The following is a 21273-nucleotide window of genomic DNA, read 5'->3' on the forward strand; positions in this document are numbered from 1 at the left end:
ACGTAAACGCTTATTGAAATAGGCACTTGAATCTCAGTGTACCCTGTGACACTTAATGATGTGAAACAGAAGCTGGCACTAAATGTTTCAAAAACATTGTATGTAGAATTCCATTAAAGGCTGGTAGACCTGTAGAAAGAAAACAATATTTGTGAGCAGGAACATCCAGATGAACTTTTAATCAGGGATGCAAATGCTTTAAAACTTAATTTTCTTCTCTGTCTAGCAATATCTGATTAAAATTGTAAATATATTAAGTACTTACTATCAAATCACTTGTTGATTTCTTCAGTTTTTCTGCTTTCTACTTTATTGGCGTAGAATGGATTGATGCCATATGTCATCTTTTAAATATCCTTTCTCACTAACACTTCATTTCAGAAGGCATTAAAGTAATTGAGTTTACTTCTTTCATTTTTCTTTCATAATCTTAGGGAGAAGTTTTTTCAAGAGGTGAATTCACTGATACAGAAGACCTCTCATCCCCTAGCAAAAACAAAAACGTTAGTTAAGAGCTTGATGAACAGAGCAGAGCTGTTATTACATGTCACTATTGCAGCACAGTCTGGTATCACAAGAAGTATATCTGGTACCCCTGCAGAGACTCCAGGTATATGTTTCATTACCAGCATTGTACTTTATTTTTTCTGTTTTTGTAAAGATAGAATTTATTCCTTTTGTTTTACTCTCCCACTTAAATTAAAAGGAAAACTTTTTTTTACTTTTTCAAATTATTTTTTTTTTTACAGTACATGAAGTTGAGTCTTTGTTTTCCGATTGCTGTAATGATGGTAAATTAAGGTCTGAGTAATAATATGTGGGATTTAAACTTTAGTCTCCTGAGTTATTGGGAAACAATGCTTAACCTAATCAAAAGAAAAGTAATGTGAAACGATACCTGAAAATGAGAAAGTCCTCAGAACTGGATTGCAAGTTTTTGCTTAGACTGTTTTTCTCCCACCCTGTGTTAACTTTTGCTGGAGTGTCCACAGTGATTTTATAAAAAACCATTTGTAAATAACCTCCTACACCAAGAGTGACATTCTTTCATATTGTGTAATATTGCAGCCTGCAAATCAGCATCTGAAACAAAGGTGATCTCTCACGCAGTCCGCCAGCCCGTCTTCCTTCGCAGCATGTCAGCACCCTCTGACTTGGAAATGATTGGTAACGAAGATCTCGAGTTTGCTAGATCAAGTCAAAGGTATACAAGGGTTTATTCCACTAAGCTGCTTTTCAGTAACATGGCCTGTGTTAAAATCCTTATAAACTTTGCAAGCGTAGCACGTTTGGTTTTTAAATGGGATCAGCTTACTGGTGCCAGGTGTAATTACCCCATATTCTCACAGGCGCCGCCACGTCACCAGCCACAGAAGTAGCTCCTTCACTCTTCTGCAGTCCCTGACCATCGAGGACAGCAGAGATAAGCCCACGTACAGTGTCTTACTGGGACAACTGTTTGCTTTCATTGGGACAAATCCTGACCAAGCGGTATGGCATTTTTAAACGCACTAAATCATTGTGTTTTCAAACTTAAACCCTTCGCAAGGAAGGAAAGTGTCCTGTGTCTCTAACAAAACCAAGCGAAATCTCATAGGTATCCAGCAGCAGTTTTCTGCTAGCTGCTCAGACGAGGTGGCGGCGTGGCAATACGAGGAAACAAGCCCTAGTGCATATGAGAGAGTTGCTGACGGCAGCGGTTCGGGTTGGAGGTGTGACACATCTCGTGGGCCCTGTGACCATGGTACTTCAGGGGGGACCAAGGTTTGTTTATTTCTCTCAAAGTAATTAAATGTTTTGCTCTCTGTAGAAGATAGGAAATTGCTTTGCGCAAAGAAAAACTCTGAGAAGCGACTAGCTGTGAGGGCTCGAGTTTGCAGAACAAAGCTTGCAACAGCCACTTTGGCCCTTGTGGGGTAAACAGGCAGAAACTTCTAGGAAAAGCTTTAATTTGGCAGTAGATGAACTTTCCTTCCATACTGGGATGATGTGTCCACAAATACCTATATAGGTTATCTCACTCTCCTGACTTTATTCTGAATTCTTGTTAATTAGGTAATAGTGATAGATTTAGCTGATACTAATACAGTCATCTAAATTTGATAAATATTTTAGAAATATTTTGTTTGGAGTCAAATTTAAATTGTCTCTGAGCTAAAACTAGCATACTATCTTGTTTACCTGTGCTCATATTAAAACACTGTGACTTGCAGTTTTGCTTATAAATCTTTCTTTCTTAACTCTTAATATGTGCTGATTATTTTTTTTTTTAAAGTCATATTTGGAAGTTTGCTCGTTTTATTTAAGCCAGAAAGCCTTTACCATTTCAAATTTCTAACTGCCAACAGAATTGAAGAGCTCACGTGTGGCGGGATGGTGGAACAAGTCCAGGAAGCTTTTGGAGAGACTATGACATCTGTGGTCTCGCTGTGTGCTCGCTACCCCATTGCTTGTGCAAATAGCATTGGCCTCTTATGCACTATTCCCTACACGAGGTATGGAAATAGTGTGAAATGGTGAATATGAAAGGGAAAGAGGACATCCATTAAGGTTTTGCCTTAAGGAAAAGCATTATCTAGCAGAATTGTACTCCCTTTCTCCACAACGAGAGAAGTATCTGAGAACGTGCTGTTAAATTCTCACAGAATTTCATCTAGGGAGGGCAAGGCAGAAGGCAGAACTGTCTTTGTGCAAAGTGAAGTTATTAACTGCGGAGTTAAGAGCAAGTTCTGGAATTTCATTGCGTCTTGTTGTTAGTGACTGAAAAGTTACTTAAGTAAAATCTGAATTTCTCCTCCACAGGAGCGAAGAGAAGTGTTTGGTACGTAGTGGCCTGGTACAGCTTATGGACCGGCTTTGCAGTTTAAGCAGCCAGACAGAATCCAGTTCGAATGAAAAACAAACTAAGAAACAAAAGGTGGCCACCATGGCTTGGGCTGCCTTCCAGGTGCTAGCCAATCGGTGTGTTGAATGGGAGAAAGAAGAAGGTAGGAATGCTGCCAGATGTATTTCTGTTGTGTGCTTTAGAATTGCCCAGGTGCCTGGGGAGTGGTATAAGTGTTTTTAAAACAGGGCATCGCTCACCACAGCTTCCGTGCTGTGTGGGTTCTAAAGAACACAGAAGTGGATACAAAAATAAGTTGATTTTCTTTGTTTGTTTGTTTGTTGTTTTTTTTTTTAAATTCTAGCTGCTTTTTCTCCTCGTGGGAGTGTTTATGTTGCAGATATTTTAAAGTCTGCCACTTGGTTCTGTCTAGACATAACCAGAGAACCCAGAGACCCTGAGTGATCACTTTCTCCTGTGATAGGATTCACCCATAACATACATAAACTTACAGACACGTGGCTATTTGCTAATGGGACGTAGAAGTTGTATCGATTTTTATTTTTAATGAAAGACGTTTTAATTTGGTTACTACTTTACGGGTAAGGAATTTGTAGACGTGTACATTCATTTTTGTTAATTCCAGTTGTGTGCTCTTGCATTGCTTTTAAAGGTGGTTCAACAGAAGCTGTTCACTCTGGTCTGGCTCGTCAGGTCTCCAGCCTTCTTACCAACCACCTCGCACGAGCTACGGAGTGTTGTGGCAATCAAGCTGCAGGAAATGATGCGCTTCAAGATGTTCTCAGTCTTCTTAATGACCTGTCAAGGTACTAGGCCTTTGTCTTTGGAGTTATTTTTTTTTTATTATGGATGAAAGCAGGTGGGGGCTCTTTTGGGGATTGTTGGGGTTTTTTTGTTTTGTTTTGTTTTTGACAGTAGTGAAGGTAAGTAACTTTCAAAACCATTCTAAAATTTGATTGTAAACTGACACTCAATCTTAGGATTTAATCACTGTTAGCATGTTACATAAGAATTGTTGCAGGTAAAGTGTTGTCCGATGCTGTTTTTCTTTTTACTTGCATCTTTTAAATAATAAATTGTTTTTAATTCCAAGAGCATCTTCAAACAATCAAAAAAATTTTTTTTTTTCGAACAGCAGCTACCTATTCTTTCTCCCTTTCAGGAGTCACATAGGTAAAGCAATCCTCAGCCAGCCTGCCTGTGTGTCCAAGCTTTTGTCACTTCTCTTGGATCAGCGTCCTTCTCCAAAGCTGGTCCTTATCATCCTCCAGTTGTGTCGTGCTGCACTGCCTCTCATGAGTGTTGAGGACTGTGGAAATGTGGAATTGCCTCCCTGGAGTTACTCAGTACCCTCTCTGAACAGCGAACAGGATGATCCCAGTGACCCAGCCTCCAAGATTGCCTCTCTGCTCTTGGCAAAGCTGGCGGATTATGTAGTACCAGGTACCAGCATCTTTTTGATGTGGTGCTAATTTGAGAAATTGCCAAGCAAGTCATGTTTCTGCAGGGAGCTTTTGTACTGACAGAAAGCTTAAGCAGGAAAAGGTACATGATATGTCAGTATCGAAAGACAGGATATTTCTGTGACATCCCATCTGCCTCTTAATTTAACTGTTCTCAGACGAAAGTGTGTGTCCCAGTGATGTTTTAGATGCATCTCGGGTGTATTAGCATTAGTTTCAAGGTCAGGAAAGTTTGTTGATAGAGCTCATGGTTGTGTGTTTTCCTTTGCTCTTCAAGGATGCCAGACAGTTCTTTCTCCAACTGCCTCTGAGCCGGATACTACTTTGGCAAAAGCCAGTCCTAAAAATTCTATAAAAGGTGATAAAGATCCTGGAGAAGAAAGCGAGGCAGTGGATGGTAAACTTTCCATTTTTATTCATAAACGGGAAGATCAGTCATCCCATGAAGTCCTTCAGCCATTACTAAGGTAATCTTAATTTGCTGGATTGGAATTAGCAACCTATTTCACCAGTACCATTTCTCTTTTTTTTTTTTGGTGCTACAGCTGTAGAAAAACACATTCTAGATCTAATAGTAAATGGGAAAGCAAAATGTCTTCCCAGTTTGTCGTGTTTACTGGCAAAACAATAAGATAATGCAAAAAAAGGTTTATAGGGCTGATGCTTAGTGTGCTGTTACCTGGATAAAAGTGCATACCACTATACTGCATTTGTGGTGAGGCAGCAGCAGAATGAATCTAAATCCCAATGCTTCCTGGACTTGTCTGCTTTGTAGAAGACTGTTTAGCAAAGATGAGGGCAGCAGAGCTGAAACAGAGCAGATTATACAGATGTATACAAGGTGGAGGGGGATATGAAGTGTGATGTTTTGGTTTTGGCTTCCTTACAAGCCATGTCAGCCACTAGCAAAGGAACAAAAAAAGGTCTTTTAATCTATCTAAAAACAATCACATGAAAAAATATCTTCTTAAATGAGACTCCATCAGAAAAATTTAATGTATCTTGTTATGATATTACAGCCTGTGTAGGACTGACAAATAGAACTATCAAAGCAAAATGGCTTTAAAAGCATTGCTTTTAATAATGCATACACTGGATAATCATTTACTATTACAGCTTCTTTACTATTCTTAATACCCACCTGGATTTTGAGGCCTCTGAATGTCAAACAGACAACATTATCATCTCTTGCATTTTGTGCTATTTGTTTCCTCTTCTCCCACTCCACGAGTTCAAAACCAAGTTGCCCTAAAAATGATACTGGGTGCTCTGAGGTGAAAGGTTAACTCGGAGCCCTTGGGCATTTGTGTTCAGTAAAAAGCCAATTTCATGATGCTTCTTTTTGAGAGGGGAAGAATTAAGTTGCTGTGCAAATCACTCCACTCGATAGTACTAAATTCCTTTTGTAAAGTACAGTGCAGTTGGGTATGTCCTTAACTATCGAGTATTTCTGTTACTGTTGAGCAGTTTAGTTGCATGGGTTGCTTTCAAATAATTTCAAACTATGCATAATAGTTTGAAATTAGACTGTATAGTTCAGCTGTTTTTTCCACCAGTGAAAACAAAGCTCATGTGTTTTGTTTTCACTTTTACAGTAGCTCAGAAGGTCGTCCATTCCGACTAGGAACTGGTGCCAATATGGAGAAAGTGGTGAAAATGGATCGAGACATGACAAAAGTAAGAAAAAGGAATAACTAAAGAATTATTCAACGTTGTAAAAATCGGTGGCCAGTCATAATTCTTGTTTTTATTGATGTTAAATCCCTGTTGGTTAAATGTTTAGTTTAGAACTGTTCAGAAAGATAGCTTTATATGTAATGGTAGCATTATATAGTTATTGATGTAAATACAGGGGTAAATGACAAAGAAGAATTTTAGCTAATGCTTTCTCCGACCATTGTAGATCATCTTTCAGCCCCTTTAAACTTCAGGAACAAGAATATTAATGCACAGTGATAGTATGAATTTTATTAAACCATATATTTAAATTAAATTTTCGTGTATATCTTCAGACATACTTCTTGAGTATTTCTGGTGCAAATACTCATGTGTGACTTTTTGATCAGGGAAGAGAAACCATCCTGTTAAGCTAAAAATGGGATATTAGAGGCAATGAATCCATGTTGATCTCCAATCTCTTTGTAGAGCAGGAAAAGCAACAGAAAGAATTTGTCTTGTGACTGTGACTAATACATGCACAGGAGGATGTTCTGATGTGTTCTTAGTACTTTTACATATGCAGAGGGATGAGAATTAAATGCATCTCACAGTGTGGCCAAATAAAGTTAACATTGGTATTTGTCTTATATGGCAATTTTCTCTTCAGAGTGGCTGCTGTGAAGTTATTACAGAAGAAGCTGCTGCAGCTCTTCGAAAGGCAACTAAGTGGGCACAGTCTGGTCTAATAGTTAGTGTTGGGCCACCCATAGAAACTGTCAATCCAGAAACTACTAGTGGGTTGTCCACTGGGGACAAAAAGAAGACTGCACAAACATCTATTTGCAGAGAGAGGAATTCTGAGCTTGCCAGGTCAGTCACTTTGATTCTATACTCAGAGTCTAGATTCTGCTTTTCTGAATACCAGTGCTCTGAAAAATAATCCAGGTGTTCATAAACTTCCCTTTTTTTTTCTTTTTTTTTTTTTTCTGCTGTATATTGTTGTTAACAATTGAAGCTTCTTTTCCTTCTCTTGTTTTGAAATTAATAGGCAAATTGCTTTCTACTCCTGTACAGGACGGATCCTGTGAGGCCATTCATTAGTGGCCATGTTGCCAACAGCATGGCAGCAGAGGTGATTGCTTTGCTGCATAGCTTGCTGATGGCACCAGAATCAAATGCAGCTCAGATATGGACAACAACTGCTGAAAAAGTAAGCAAGCAGAAGATTAAATATCAAATTCTACACCAAGCATGTACTGAGTAACTAAGAGAACTTAATTATTAGCGATTTCCTAAGCTACTCCTTTCTGATTTGCTATTTCTAATACTTCAGACTGGGATGTGTAACTGCACAGAAGCAGCCCTTTCTAGTAGTAGACGGTATCTATCTGATAGGTGGAATAAATAATCAAAAATTACCTGGCCTTAGGGAATGTGTTGTCATTCTGTAATTCACTGTTTGTTTAGGGAATTATCTTCTCTTTGCCAGGTAATTATTCTGCCTTTGCCATTCAGCCCTCTTTGCCACGACCTCTGAGGGTTTGAAGCGTTGGCTGGAAAGTAGAGCACATTGCTTTTATGTTCCTCTGAGTTCTGTGGCACCTAATCTGTTGCTTAGGCTAAATCCTTGAGCAAAGACTTTTGCTAAGATTACATATGTGACTGCGATTCTAAAAGTTATTAGGGAACAGAGCTGGCTTTGGTGTTCACGCTTCAGAGAACTTGGAATATTCCGAGTTATATAATTCTCTTCAAGAACAAAAATAATTCTTCTGAGACTGTGTGTGGGCTGGAGGCTTGGGGCGTTGGGTTTTGTTTGAATTGTCCTTTGAAGTCATTCTCTGGTATTTTTGGTTGTGTCTTCAGGTTCTGTCTCGGGCTCTGATGTACATTCCCCAACTTGGGAAATATGCAGAGAGTATTTTGGAGAACGGGAGTAGCAGTGGAAGGAAACTCGCTAAACTTCAAAGAATTGCTCGGCAGGCAGTAGCTGCCCTTTGTGCTCTGGGTGGCTTTAAGGAGACGATTAAAATAGGTTCTGAAGTTCAGGTAATTTAGCACCATTCACATTTTATATCTTAAATGAGAGTTGGTGCTTTTGATGATGTTTTGCCTGCATCGACGTACTTGTGGAGCAATTGCCTGCAATCGTGAAGCAGTTGCAATAACACGTGCTATTGTGTGTTATTCCTGTTTCCTAAAATACCCAGCTCTGTAATTGTGTTGAGTTGCTGTGTGGTGTTTAAACGCTCAGTGTTTGTTGTTTGTAAAGCCTTAAATCTTACGCGGCCCTTCTTTGGTTGTAGGTTTTAGGTAAAGGAATAGCAGGAAGCATTGGAGTTGTGGCATCTATTAATGAACAAGAAGGTATAGCAACGGTCAAATTTCCACCTACCAGTATAGACAGTAGAAAGACCTCACAAGCATCAGACACATTAACTATTCCATTATCTAGGCTCTGTGTTCCAAGATCTGAGGTACGGTAGTTTTAAGAATCCAATATTAAGTATAATATCAATTATTTATATTTTTGTCACAGCATACTGGCAATGAATCTACAGCATGTAAAAAGTCTGTTTCATCTTTGATTAAATATTATTTGGAAAGTTTGCCTCATTGTTTTAAACACAGCTTAACTATCTGTATTTATGTTCTCATTTGAGTAACATCAATAGTCATCTTTTGGTGCTTAAAGATGTTCCATTGCATACTGTGTTAGCTTTTTGGTTTTGTTTCGGGTTGTTTTGGTTTTTTTTTTTTAACTGGTGTTTGGTGCTGGTTTTGTGATAGTACAAAATAAGAATTAACTCCAGGTAATAAAACACCCTCATTTCTTAGAAACTAACTACTTGAATTTAACTTTTTACCGTGCCCCCCCACCATCAGGCATTGCCTCTTCATAAACTGTCCATTACTGAGAAGGTAGTACAGGCAGTCCAGTCCATGTTGCTTCCTCAGGAGGGAAGTCTATCTATTCACACCTCACTTCCTGCAACAGGAGATGGCTCAACTCCAGTAATGGCAGTGGTCCGGCTTCTTGCTGAAATAAGAACCAGGTGAGTTGCTGTTTTTTGTGCAGCACCTCAGTCTGTTTTGACACTTCACACAAACGTTCAAGGAAATTGCATGGGGTTTTGTTTTCTTCCTCTGTGGGTATTGGCATATGACAGCAGGAGACAATGCAAAAATTACTGTTTGCTTCCTTAAGTACATTTAGTGTCTGGATGATGTTAAAATGAGCACCAAAAATAAAGTGTCCCCTGTAATACAATGACAATGCATTGAGCAAATACATCATCTAAGTAAATGTTATGAAGCAGGGGGAGGCTGTCATTGTGGAAGTTCCAACAGATAGCTAGGCAACCAGATAAAGAAGTAGATCAGTCGGTGTGCTGTCTTTTAAAATAGTCTTGAATTCAGTACATGTAAAGACAACTTTGATGTCAACGTACAGTTTTGTAATGCTTTAAACATATTATTTTTCCATTAAGAGCATGCCTGGTGATGGCTCAGCTGTTAGAAGACAGCTCTTTCTGTGAAGAATTCATTCAACAGTGTCCAGCTGCTGTAGAAGTTCTTAATTTAGTAGCGCAGGAGTGCAGCCCTGGTAGGTATTGAACGTGTTTGTGCAGCTTCATTGTCATATTCAGTTCAGAGACATAACAGCCTTTAAAATCATTTCAGTGTTTTGTCTTCCAGCTGCTTAGGGTTTGATAGCTAGCACAGTACAGCATGTCCTATCATAGCTGCAGAGCTGTTAACATAAGAGTAGCTGATAATCAGACTAAACAATTTTAACATTAGGCATAGATTTTAGGCCAGAACATGATTACCCTGTGGATCACAGAAGATGCAAGTCCCAGGGCTAGCTCTCTAGTACTACTCTTCTGAATGCTCTCCGCTGTTGTTTCCAGTGTCACCTACTCTGGATTCCATGACGTTATCATTTGTCTGTTTTCTTTTTATGACCTTTCTGCTGTTTTTCACAATGCTTTCTTATATTCCTTATCCTTGAGTTCTTGATTTCCTTCCCTTTTGTTTAAGGATAAGCAGTGGGCCCAGCATAAGTCTTAGTTCAAGGCAAGTTTTAGGAACATGTCAGAGCTGTTCATGGGAGGGATGGCTGAAGTGAAGGATGTCAGGGTAGGAACCAAGTGGATTTTGGTACGATCTCCAGTGTAAAAGGATTTTTTGACAGCAGGCATAAGTTCTTTTGACTTCCTGCCTTTGCTGGGTCATAAACATGCTCACTAACTTTATATCTTAACTAATGTAACAGTGTCTTTGCTAACCAAATATAAATTAAACATGGGGGAAAACAATTGCTTGTATACATTCGGGTTTGTCCTTAGTTTATCCTTATTAGGTGAGATTATTTGATCGGATCTCTTAACTTGCAAATGTAATGTTTGTTTGTATTTAGTGGTGTTAAGATTGCATTGTTGGACTCATAATTAGACTGGCTTGGAACCTCATGACTTGGTTTGTTGTTACAGGGGAGAGGCTCCTTGTTGTAGAAATGCAGTGTGAAAGGTTACGGATGTTGTATCGTGACTGTGCTCGACCTCCCCCTCCTCCCCTCCAAGCGGACAGGAGACAGGTGAGCACAGAAACACTGCTGAGTCTTCTGCCCCTTGCAAGTGAAGGCAGCCACTGTCTGCAGAGGGCCTGCCTGTGGGGATGGAGCCGGACTGGCTAAATTCTTATTTAAGTATTTAATTTAATACGAATTCCTGTAATGGGATGTAATTTGTGATTGCAGTCGTGGTAATTGCCTGTGTTAAATTAAGTGTGCACTTTGTAAAAGAACGTGTCGTTGGATTTCAGTAGATGACTTCAAGTGGAATTGGTAGAATAAAACGTTCTGTTCCTGTTTGTAGCCCAAAGAAATCACTTGGAGCCCATCAAGAGTGTTTCCCCCTGTGCGAGCGTGCATGTTTTCATCGCATCTCACAGCTGTGACCTTTTTGGCTGATCCTAGTGCAGGTGGGGGACTTCCTCGGGGCACATTTATCTATGCCACTTCACCAGTTCCAGTACAGGTAAGAACACATGACTGTACAACAGTCTCCATCGTTTAATATTCAACAGCACATGAAAAGAAAAAGAAAATTTTCTATTTTACCTATGTTTTGTAAGTAATTTTTAAAAATAAGTTGTTATTGTTACTTCTAGGCACCATCATTCTACTGGGAAATTGAAATAGTTTCCTATGGAGATACAGATGATGACACCGGACCGATCGTTTCATTTGGATTTGCTACAGAAGCTGAAAAAAGAGATGGTGCTTGGACAAACCCAGTGGGCACTTGTCTTTTTCATAAGTACGTTGAAGTACACCAGAAATCCTGCCCTTTCTCAGTACCTCAGCATGCTCCTTAGGGAGCCGTTATTGTGAGCACGTTGTAGTAGGCAATGTGTATGTTTTAACTGAAATGTTAAAATGCTGAACTAGAATATCTTGAGTTGCCTTTTGTGAGTGTCACAGCTACCTCGACTTCGGCTGGTAGCGAGGTGTAATCCTGATTTGTTTCGGTGCTCTTCTTGATTTTCTTCTTGTGTTACTTCTCAGCAATGGGCGAGCGGTGCATTACAATGGGTCCAGCTTGCTGCAGTGGAAGAGTGTGAGATTGGATGTGACTCTTTCTCCTGGTATGTAAGAGTACAGCTGACTTGCTCATCTGGTAAATCAGAATAAGGGAAATGGTGGTTGAGAAAACAGGACTAAATCCATGTTGTTCTTTGGATGATTATATTTTACTACAGGTGATGTAGCAGGAATTGGATGGGAAAGAACAGAAGGAACTCCACCCCCTCCAGGGCAGCCAGCTAAAGGCAGAGTTTATTTTACATATTGTGGGCAGCGACTTGGACCATATCTAGAAGATGTCTCTGGTGGAATGTGGCCAGTTGTCCACATTCAGAAAAAGGCAAGTTTTTAACAGAATTATGTTGCTTGATATATATTCTCTCAGAAATATTAAAACCATTAAATAGACAGTATTGAGCCTGCTTACGTATCTATAAAAAAGTAGAGTGATAGTTTTTACCTTTATTAAGTTAGGTTGATGTATTCCATTACCCTTTGCAGGTGTATATGTGTTCTGTTATTATTTTGAGCCTTTTCTGCCCATTAGGACACTAATGAGCAGCTGGCTTGATGAGATGGCCCTATTCTGTGGTAGTAGCCCTTCTGTTAGTATTCCTTCCCAGAAATGACTTTGCTTCAGAGTATCCTAGCTAAGTATGCTGTATCTTGAAGCTAGAAAACAGGCAAGTTCAAAGTTTATGTTCAGAAGCTTAATAATTTCCCTGCTGCATCCAGTTTTAGAGCTAGTGGTGCTGGGAAAACTGTACGGCAGGGAGATGTCATCAGTTTATCCCTTTGGCTGAGTTTCTTAAAAAGAGCAAAGAGGAGGATCAAAACAATTCACAACTTCTAATTCTTTTCTGTGTGTCTTCTTTCAGAACACGAAAGTCCGGGCTAACTTTGGATCTCGGCAGTTTGCCTACGCTGAGGGACAGGCTCACCGGAACGCTGCCGACCTCTGTATTGACCTGGCGGAGGAAATAAGTGCCAACTTTGAAGCGTTGCCTTTTGCCATGGCTTCTGATAGTGATAACGATGCTGGCACCAGCATAGCTTCTGATCCTGGGACCCATGGACCTCCTTGTAGAATCGCTGCTGTTGCTACGGCTCAACAACGTAAAGTGATGATTAGCATTTTATTTTATTTTATTAAATCTCAGGAGAAATTTCGATTAAGTAAATAGGATTTAAGCACGTCCTGGCTGCAGTCCTTAAGGACTGCCTGTTTAGGTAAAGCAGCACAGCAAAGGTTGTTAAATTGCTCATTTGTTTTTCAGACAAGGCAATTTAAAAAAAAAAAAAAAAAATAGATCTTACTTTGGTCTTTATTTATATGGATGCATTAATTATTCCCAATTAATGCAACCACAATGAGAAATGACCTTATCAGGGCTTTGAATACAATAAGATATTATACTTGATTGAATCAGCCAGTTGCCAAAAGGCACCACATTTCCACAGACCAATTGGAAACCGTGGAATGCAATTTATCTAGGACCTCCTGGAATATTTTTGCATGCCTTCCAGTGCGTTACGATCTCTGTATTTCCATGTGTCTTTTGCAGAGTACGACAGCGACACATCTTGCCACTATAAAATGGAACTAAGCTACGAGAACTTCATCACGTCGGGCCCCGACCCTCATCCCCCTCCTATTGCAGATGATGAAAGTGATGATGATGATGACGATGATATTCCCCGGGTGAGGAGCATGGCAAGCTCTGCCTGCTGCAATCTGTAGTCTAAATACAGATTCTAGAATTCAGATTTTTAAGTTTAGCCACACAGGGGTTTTCCCTGCTTCCTTAAGGAAAATATAGCTGTTGTTAACTTTTCTTTCTTCTTGATGTTCTAAATAACTTTTGTCTTTGTAGGAGGATCATTATGCCCTGTTGGTTAAAGCCTGGGAAACTAAAGTTTTCCCTACAATTAGAAGAAGATTCCGTAATGAGGCTGAGAGGAAGTCTGGGCTGGATCAGATTAAAGGAGCTTTACAGTTAGGTATGGCTACGTTTACTTTCAAGCACATTGTTTTATATGATGTGCAATAAGTGTGAACATAACACCTGTGTTTCTTGTGTTTTACTGTATTCAGGGATGGAAAAATTAAATAAGAAAATAAAATTCTCTTGCTGTTAGTGAAGTATTTAGAATTTGTTTTGTCTTGTTGGACAATTTAAATAAGGAAAATGTTTTCAGAAATCGTGGCAGAATCTGTTGTGATGTGGATGCAGAAATTTGGAATAATAGTTGGGGAAGAAATTATCTACGTGCATTTTCTGTCTATATTTTAAGGCAAAACTTTTGAGGAACTTCTTAATAAGGGGGGATTTGTAAATGAATACTGTTCTGGCAAGACAACCTGTCTGTGGAAAAGTCCCAGTAAGAGCAAAGAAAGAAATCTGAGGCCTAATGAGAAGCATACAAGTGTGTCTCAGGGAAGCTTCTCTCCCTATCTATCAGCCTGACTGAAAGAATATTTAAGTAATTAGCTCATCTGCTTATGATGTTAATGAGAGGAAGAACTTATTTCAGGTGGCTGGGGAAAATAACTAGCGCTTCCTTCTGTCTACCAGGAATGGTTGATATAGCACGACAAACTGTAGAATTCCTCTATGAGGAAAATGGTGGCATCCCAAGAGACCTCTACCTTCCTACCATTGAGGATATCAAAGATGAAGCAAACAAATTTACAATTGATAAAGTACGAAAAGGTAAGGTCAGCAAAAACTATCTTGAGGGGAAAATAAAAGCTCAGAAGCTTTGGTACTTGGTTTTTACTGCATAAATTATCAGTCTGAGGAAAATGCTGTACCTTAAAAATTGCATTGTCCCTTTCTGTCCAGGTCTCACGGTGGTGACTCGCTCTCCTGACAGTAACAACGTTACCAGTAGTGCTGTTGGAACAGCTTTACCCAAGTTTGCTATTCGTGGGATGCTGAAGACATTTGGTCTTCACGGTGTTGTTCTGGATGTTGATTCAGTGAGTAAAGATACATTGGGGAGGGCTTTTAATGTATCGGCATCACACGTCTCTGAGAAAATATCATTGAGTGTACTAAACCGCTTAGAATGTGGATTTGGTGTACTTTTGGAAGGAAAAAGATGGTATCTTTGATTGACAGTGTTGGTTTTGGTGTTCCAGGTAAATGAGCTAGTACAAGTAGAGACGTATCTCAGAAGTGAAGGAGTTCTGGTAAGGTACTGGTATCCTATTGACATGTTAGAAAGGCCACCGGCTGGTTATAGGAGGACTGCAACCAATGGCTTGGTTACCCTGGATAACACCAATATCCAAATCCACAGGTAAAAAAAAAAAAAAAGAAATGTAGTTAGAAGGCATTTGTATTATCTGACTTGATCTACAGCATTTCCTATAGTACAATTATCCACTGCAACCTTGTCTTGAGCAGTAGCAAACTTCTGAATCTTATTGTAGTTGTATTAAAGCTGACAGGGGTTCATTATATCTTCGTGTTTGAGTAGTGGGCTTTTGGTTTGGAGTTTTTAGAGGGTTTTTGTAATAAAAGAAATGTATTATGATTGTCTTGTTGGAAGAATTTTACCTAGTCGTGTGAGAGTGGTTTTATACATGCTGGTCTAACAGGTACCTTGCTTGAGGTTTCTTGTACCATCAGCCAGTTGCTACCTAAAAGCTCAAGAACTCTCAACTGTCCTTGTGGAGAGTTGGCTTCTAGTTCAGGTGCCTTAATTTGGTACCAGAATTAGATGGGCTGAGTGCAATCTTAAGTGAATAAGAAAGATTTGGGTCTACCTGAACCTTTAAAATAAGAATAAATTAGATGTGTATGCTCAGATTCAGAGGCAGGTCGCTGGATATGGTTTATTTGAAGTATGGTGAGGTAATTTTATGTTTGGATGTTTGTGTTTTCTAGAGAGCTTTTACGAAGTGAAGCTTCTCTGGCCAAGCTGTACTGCCGCATGGCTCTCCTTAATATTTTTGCCCCCAAATCTCCCCATATGTTTACTCGTCTGTTCCATATTCCTGCCATCCGTGATATCACTCTGGAGCACCTGCAGTTGCTATCCAACCAACTTCTTGCACCACCTCTTCCTGGTAAACACTAATTTTTTATCACAGCTCTTTCCTGGTACAATAGTTTTCTGGGGACAAAAAAAACCCCAACAAACCAAATTAATTTGGCACTTACTGATTAGTTAGTAATGATGGGATTCGAAATAATATCTCGATGGACTCCTGGCCTTAGTGATAGGGGGCTGAACTAAAATTCTTGCTAATGATCTGATGAAAAGTGTTCAAAAGTGTTCAGAATCCCTCTTAAGACTCCATTCAGTGTGCTTTTGTCCCTTTGCCATCGGTGATCTGTCTGGGGAGGGGGGAAAGTATCCATGTGGGATGCTTGCAGGGAGTTGAGAATGTTTTCTAGTTTGAATCCAGGGTAGTAAAACTAAATGCCAGTTGGGTCTCAGTTTGCAAAATTCAACTCTTCTTCATTTCACAAAGTGGTTTGTCCTTTTCCTACTGGAATCACAGATCTGATTAGAGAATGTATGTGCTGAATCATGGAAAAGAATCTTTGGCTAATTCAAGTGAGTGTTGACAAAGACAATTATCGTGACAAAGCTATTCTGCATGCAAAGAAACGTGTGTAACGTGGCTGGAGCAGAAGGAGGAAGTAGGAAGTGCTAAATATAGGCTATTAATAACTGAAAGTAATTACTTACCATTGGAAAGAGTCCTGTGCCCTCCTCCAATTACTTTGAAACTTGGCTACCTCTAACAGATGCCGCATTGTAGAAGATCCTCTTGCAGAGTACAGCACTACTTTGCATGGCTTTGAGAATAATTTTACAAGCTTTTATTTAGTTTTTCCTCTTTAGAATATGTCTAATTCAAGTCCTGCTAATACGTACCGTTTCCAAACTGGCATTTTGGTGAATTACCCACTCCTTTGTGCACTTCACTTTGTTTTTCTTTTGACTTTTCCCATTAGCTCCAGAACGACAGCCATGAGATGTCGGGGTTTGCGACCCACTTGAGGCCCCTTAAAAGCTTTGTTTGTATCTGGGGCAAGCTTGAGAACAGATAAAGCTGCTTTCACCTCATCTAGAATGAGTGGGGAAGAGAGTGCTTCTGGTCACTTGTCCTCACTGTACTTGTGCAGTAAATTGAAATATTTCTGCCTTCATACATGGGCTGAGGCTGCTGTGACCCCCCAGCTCGGGGTGTCTGGCAGAGCTCCCTCAGGGTTAGCCTAAGGGAGGTGAAGAACACAGCTGGCATTTAGAGAGCCACCCCGTCTGCACCCAACTGTGCCAGGGGTGCAAGTCTAGTTTGGGTGAATCCTTTCTACTGCTGACCTTTGGGGGGAGTTTTGCACTTGCTCAGGAGTGAAAATAAAAGCTTGTCATCCTCCAAGTGTTTTAAAACTCTTTCCGCTGTCTGTTTCGCAGGCTACGTAAACATGTTGAAGTGATCTTGGGATCTGTCTTATCTCACTTGTTGTTACAGATGGAACAATCAGTTCAAGTTCAATTCTTTTGGCCCAGTCCCTGCAACACTGCGTCCATTCCCAGAACTGTGCTGCCACAGACCTCTTCTACCAGGGCAATTCGCAAGCCATCAGAGAGTGGCTTACTGTGGCCATCACTCGGACACTCCATCAAGGAGAGGAGAGTCTGTTAGACCTCACTAAACAGATCTGCTCCTTTTTGCAGGTAAAATATTTACTCCTGTTGTATGAGCAGGGGTGTTTCTGTTTCTAAGGAGCCCTTGCTTTATGTGTGATTCTAAACTCCAGAATACTGTCCCTCTCAACGAATCGTTTCTCTAGGTGGGTTGTATTCCTGTTCCTATCGTAGTGGGCACGCTGAAAACACAAGCAGTACTCTGGATCATATTAAAACAAAGTGGCCTCACACTGTGTCATTATTTACAATGCTGTATTTTATTTGAAAGAAGAAGAGGGAGGTGGTTTTCTGCTGCCTGGGGGCTTTCATTATAAAACATTCTGTTACAGACGGCACCAGAACAGTTTCCTGCTGAAGAATTTCCAATTTCAGAATCCAAAGTCAATATGGATGTTAATTTTCCTGGGGCTGCATTTGTAATTGTGTCCTGTAAGGAAAGTCAGTCTGGATTCCGCAAAGAGTAAGTAATTGAGGGACCAAGGATGACAAAGATTAAAGATGTGCCACTGAGCCTCTGTGAACACAGAGTTGTTGCTCTGTGGTTGCTTTTTTTTTATTATTATTATTAGATTTTTTTTCTCTTCTCAGAGACTCATTTTCTGGGTGGTGGGATGAATACCACAGTGTGTTTCATCTTTCTGGGATTGGGTTGGCATTTTCAGTAGCTGGTTCCATTCTAACCGAACTGTTCTTGACTTTTTTTTTTTTTTTTTCAGTTCATCCCTGTATAAAGCTCCGTGGGCTCGAGTGCTGGTTTATGGGCTTGGGCATAAAGTGAAAAGAAATGGTCAGTTAAACCTGATTGAAGCAGTGTGCTACCCTCGGGATGCCTCTCCAACCAACACAGGCCTAACGCCTCCCCCAACCACCAATCAGTACCCTTCAGTGATCACCCCTACGGACAAGGTCCACATCAAATTAGGTAAAAAAAATAAATTTAAAAACCTTTTTTAGCTGTGTTCTCAGAAGTGAAACAAGCATCGTCATTTGCCTCTGTGTAGGAGCTTCCTATATTACCAGTCCTGCTGTTGGTTAAGACAGTATTTTTGTACAAGGTATTAAGAAACGTCTCCTAGCAGAAATAGGCAATCATTCTTAAGCAAGAAAACACGGTTTTAGAAACGTTGCAAGCCATCTGACTGATTTTGTTAGTTCTGTTACTTCTGTTAGGATCTGATTTTTCCCGAGTTTTGTCTTCTGTGAGTTCACAGAGCAGCACTTCTGAATATTTCTGCAGTGTTCAAGTTGGTGCTATTGCTCTTTGAGATGCTGTGTTGCAGATGGAAATCTTTTTTTTCTTTTTTTGCTTTTCTAGGTGATTGTAGGGGCCTTTAATATGCAGAGTAATACATAGGTCACCCCAGCTTCTCAAGCAAGAGCAATTATTAATATTCTTTTTACCCTTTCAGCCTAAGGAAGAGACAGTGGGATTTATTTAGAGCAGTGAAGGTGACTGAGCTGCAGTAGACTCTTAAAACTTCAGACTGGAGGTCTTTAAGTTCTTTTGCTGGACGACAGCATCTCTGATGTTTTTATCAATACTGATCACACACATCATACTACAAAGAAATGGCTTTGTAAAAGTCCTGTATGTATTTAGTTATGAAATAAGATTGGTTTTAGCTGTACGTATGTCATGTAAACAAAACGTTATCTGTATTTTTTCTAATTATAAATTATATCAACACATCATTAGCAATAAACATTCCTATTTGTTTATTACAAGGTACTTAATAGAGAAAATTCTCACTTAACATAAATTTAGCCTCAAAAAAATCCTAAAAGATATGACACTACTTTTACTTCACAAATGCCTAGAGTCATGATAAGTATTTTCTCTGACCTTTTTGCTTAGGAGTGTCTCCTCCTCCTGGAGCTGTGTTGGTCCTGCATTCTCTCCCTCTTGAATTCCCCCTGGCAATGGCATTTGCAGAACAGCTGTTAACTTGGAAATTGGAAGATGGGGATGGAAAATCAGAAGATGAACTGGATACTATTCCTGCTTCAGTTCTCTTGCAAGTAGTGGAATTTTTAGGTGAGAATGCAGTATTTCCTTAGTAATGAGCACCAATAATGGGCTAGCTTAGATGGAGCTTAGGCAAAACCAAAAAATTATAGTCACAAAGTATTTCTGAGCTCTTCCATTACACCGAAGTTATATTCAAACTCCAGAAACTTTCTGTTGATATGCGCTTCTTGTACTGGCTTTCCTGTCTGTCTTACTGCTGACATACAGCCATTGAAATGACGTTTTCTTGTGCTTTTATTTAATGTTACTGTTCCAATTCATGTAATTAAGCTACTAAGAGTGAAATACTGCTGACTCCCACATCTTGCCTTCCCCACACAGGGAACTTTCTCTGGACCACTGATATGGCAGCATGTGTGAAGGAATTAATATTTCATCTCTTGGCTGAGTTGCTTCGCAAAATTCACAATCTGGAGCAGAAAAAAAACCCAGCAGGATTGTCATCTTCCATTGCCCTTCAGCTAAATCCCTGTCTAGCTATGCTTATGGCCCTGCAGTCAGAACTTCACAAGCTGTATGATGAAGAAACGCAAAACTGGGTGTCTGGAAATGCGTGTGGCGGTTCTGGTGTCGGAGGGGCTGACCAGGGAAGATTTTCAACCTACTTCCACGCTCTGATGGAGGTCTGCCTCGCTGTGGCAGAAGTAACCTTACCTATCAATATGAGTGTCACAGCTACTGTCATGTCTTCAACAAGTGCCCCAAATCTTAGTGACTCTTCGTCCTCGTCTTCATCTTCTCCAGGACAGACGCCGCAGAGTCCAAGCTTGCTGTCAAAGAGGAAAAAAGTCAAAATGAAGCGGGAAAAGACATCGTCTTCAGGCAAACGGTCCTCATCCAGAGCGGCTGAAACGGACGCTGCGATCCTCAGCATCGGAGGGAGCAAGCCTGAGGACATGTTATGGTTTCACAGAGCGCTGACTCTGCTGATAATTCTCAGACACCTGACTAAAAAGGACCCCCAAGGATTGGGGGTGACAAACGATGCTGTGGCAGATGCGTGTCAGGCACTAGTAGGTCCCACGGCTCACAGCCGCTTGCTCGTCATCTCTGGGATACCAACGCACCTGGAGGAGAGCACGGTCAGAAGCGCCATCAGGAAGGCGTGTAACGCCCACGGTGGGGTCTTCAAAGATGAGATCTACATCCCTCTGCAGGAAGAGGATCCCAAAAAAATCAAGGACAAAGCGGAAGGAGGAGAATGCAGAACGGAACTGGAAAAACCGACTGTTTCGAGCAGTGCAGACAGTTTGGATATCAGCAGCTCCAGCAGTGTCACACCTGCCATGAGCGTTAGTGCTTCAGCCTCTACCAGCCAGGCCTCCCTCTGCAGCTCCCAGGGTTTGTCTCGGACCGTTAGCGATATCTCTGTTGACCAGTTTCAAGCAGGACTGGAACTGGCCATCCCGCCAGGCTTGCTAGAACCACACGTTGTTTCCAGCCAGGAGAGTTTGGATCTTTCACACTGCAGTACCGGGAGCCTCGGCAGCCTGGGCAGCCTCGGGGAACCGCTTGACAACGTAGAAACAGCTTCTGTGTCTGATGTTGGATCCATGTACACAGTCACATCTCTGGACAACCAGCCGCTTCTGGCACGGCCCATCAAAGGTTTTGCTGTAGTAGAGGTAATAGCTTTTAATCAGGAGAGGGGCCTTTTGGGTCGTTTTTTTTCTGAAAGAATGAGATCTGATTCTAGGAAGTATTCTAACCTCTGGCTTTGAGAAATATTGTATTTCTTGTGGTTTGTGTGTAACAATAGATACTATAGACTGGCTCTGAGGAAGGATTTCTGTGCAGAAGGGGCTGTTGGGCGTTGGAATGGGCTGCCCAGGGCAGGGGGGAGTCCCCGGGATCCCTGGAGGGGTTGAAGAGTCGGGCTGAGCCAGCGCTGAGGGATCTGGGGCAGTTGGGAACGGTCAGGGGGAGGGTCATGGTGGGGCTGGAGGAGCTTCAGGGGCTTTTCCAGCCCAGATAATTCTGGGATTCTGAAACACCTTGATTTGACTGTCAAGGA

The 21273-nt window shown here is 40.7% G+C and overlaps 1 protein-coding gene across 6 annotated transcripts in view; it reads left to right on the forward strand.

Moving 5' to 3' along the window:
- The window catches only part of HECTD4 (HECT domain E3 ubiquitin protein ligase 4), a 77191-nt gene that overhangs the window by 40193 nt on the left and 15725 nt on the right, over positions 1-21273 (forward strand). For all 6 annotated transcript variants that reach the window (XM_074921622.1, XM_074921624.1, XM_074921625.1 and 3 more), the window contains 33 exons: positions 435-610; positions 1069-1204; positions 1350-1491; positions 1598-1764; positions 2349-2495; positions 2803-2987; positions 3498-3651; positions 4008-4288; positions 4586-4775; positions 5904-5985; positions 6635-6837; positions 7042-7177; positions 7834-8016; positions 8274-8444; positions 8854-9023; positions 9459-9574; positions 10464-10567; positions 10848-11009; positions 11143-11291; positions 11540-11619; positions 11734-11897; positions 12436-12673; positions 13123-13259; positions 13432-13558; positions 14134-14271; positions 14404-14540; positions 14703-14863; positions 15454-15635; positions 17052-17257; positions 17560-17690; positions 17947-18152; positions 19086-19265; positions 19581-20884. In XM_074921622.1, coding sequence (XP_074777723.1) covers positions 435-610; positions 1069-1204; positions 1350-1491; positions 1598-1764; positions 2349-2495; positions 2803-2987; positions 3498-3651; positions 4008-4288; positions 4586-4775; positions 5904-5985; positions 6635-6837; positions 7042-7177; positions 7834-8016; positions 8274-8444; positions 8854-9023; positions 9459-9574; positions 10464-10567; positions 10848-11009; positions 11143-11291; positions 11540-11619; positions 11734-11897; positions 12436-12673; positions 13123-13259; positions 13432-13558; positions 14134-14271; positions 14404-14540; positions 14703-14863; positions 15454-15635; positions 17052-17257; positions 17560-17690; positions 17947-18152; positions 19086-19265; positions 19581-20884 — 6445 coding nt within the window. The remainder of the gene's footprint in view (positions 1-434; positions 611-1068; positions 1205-1349; positions 1492-1597; positions 1765-2348; positions 2496-2802; positions 2988-3497; positions 3652-4007; positions 4289-4585; positions 4776-5903; positions 5986-6634; positions 6838-7041; positions 7178-7833; positions 8017-8273; positions 8445-8853; positions 9024-9458; positions 9575-10463; positions 10568-10847; positions 11010-11142; positions 11292-11539; positions 11620-11733; positions 11898-12435; positions 12674-13122; positions 13260-13431; positions 13559-14133; positions 14272-14403; positions 14541-14702; positions 14864-15453; positions 15636-17051; positions 17258-17559; positions 17691-17946; positions 18153-19085; positions 19266-19580; positions 20885-21273) is intronic.

The sequence above is a fragment of the Athene noctua genome, chromosome 17 (assembly GCF_965140245.1).
Source record: "Athene noctua chromosome 17, bAthNoc1.hap1.1, whole genome shotgun sequence".
Classification (NCBI taxonomy): Eukaryota; Metazoa; Chordata; class Aves; order Strigiformes; family Strigidae; genus Athene; species Athene noctua.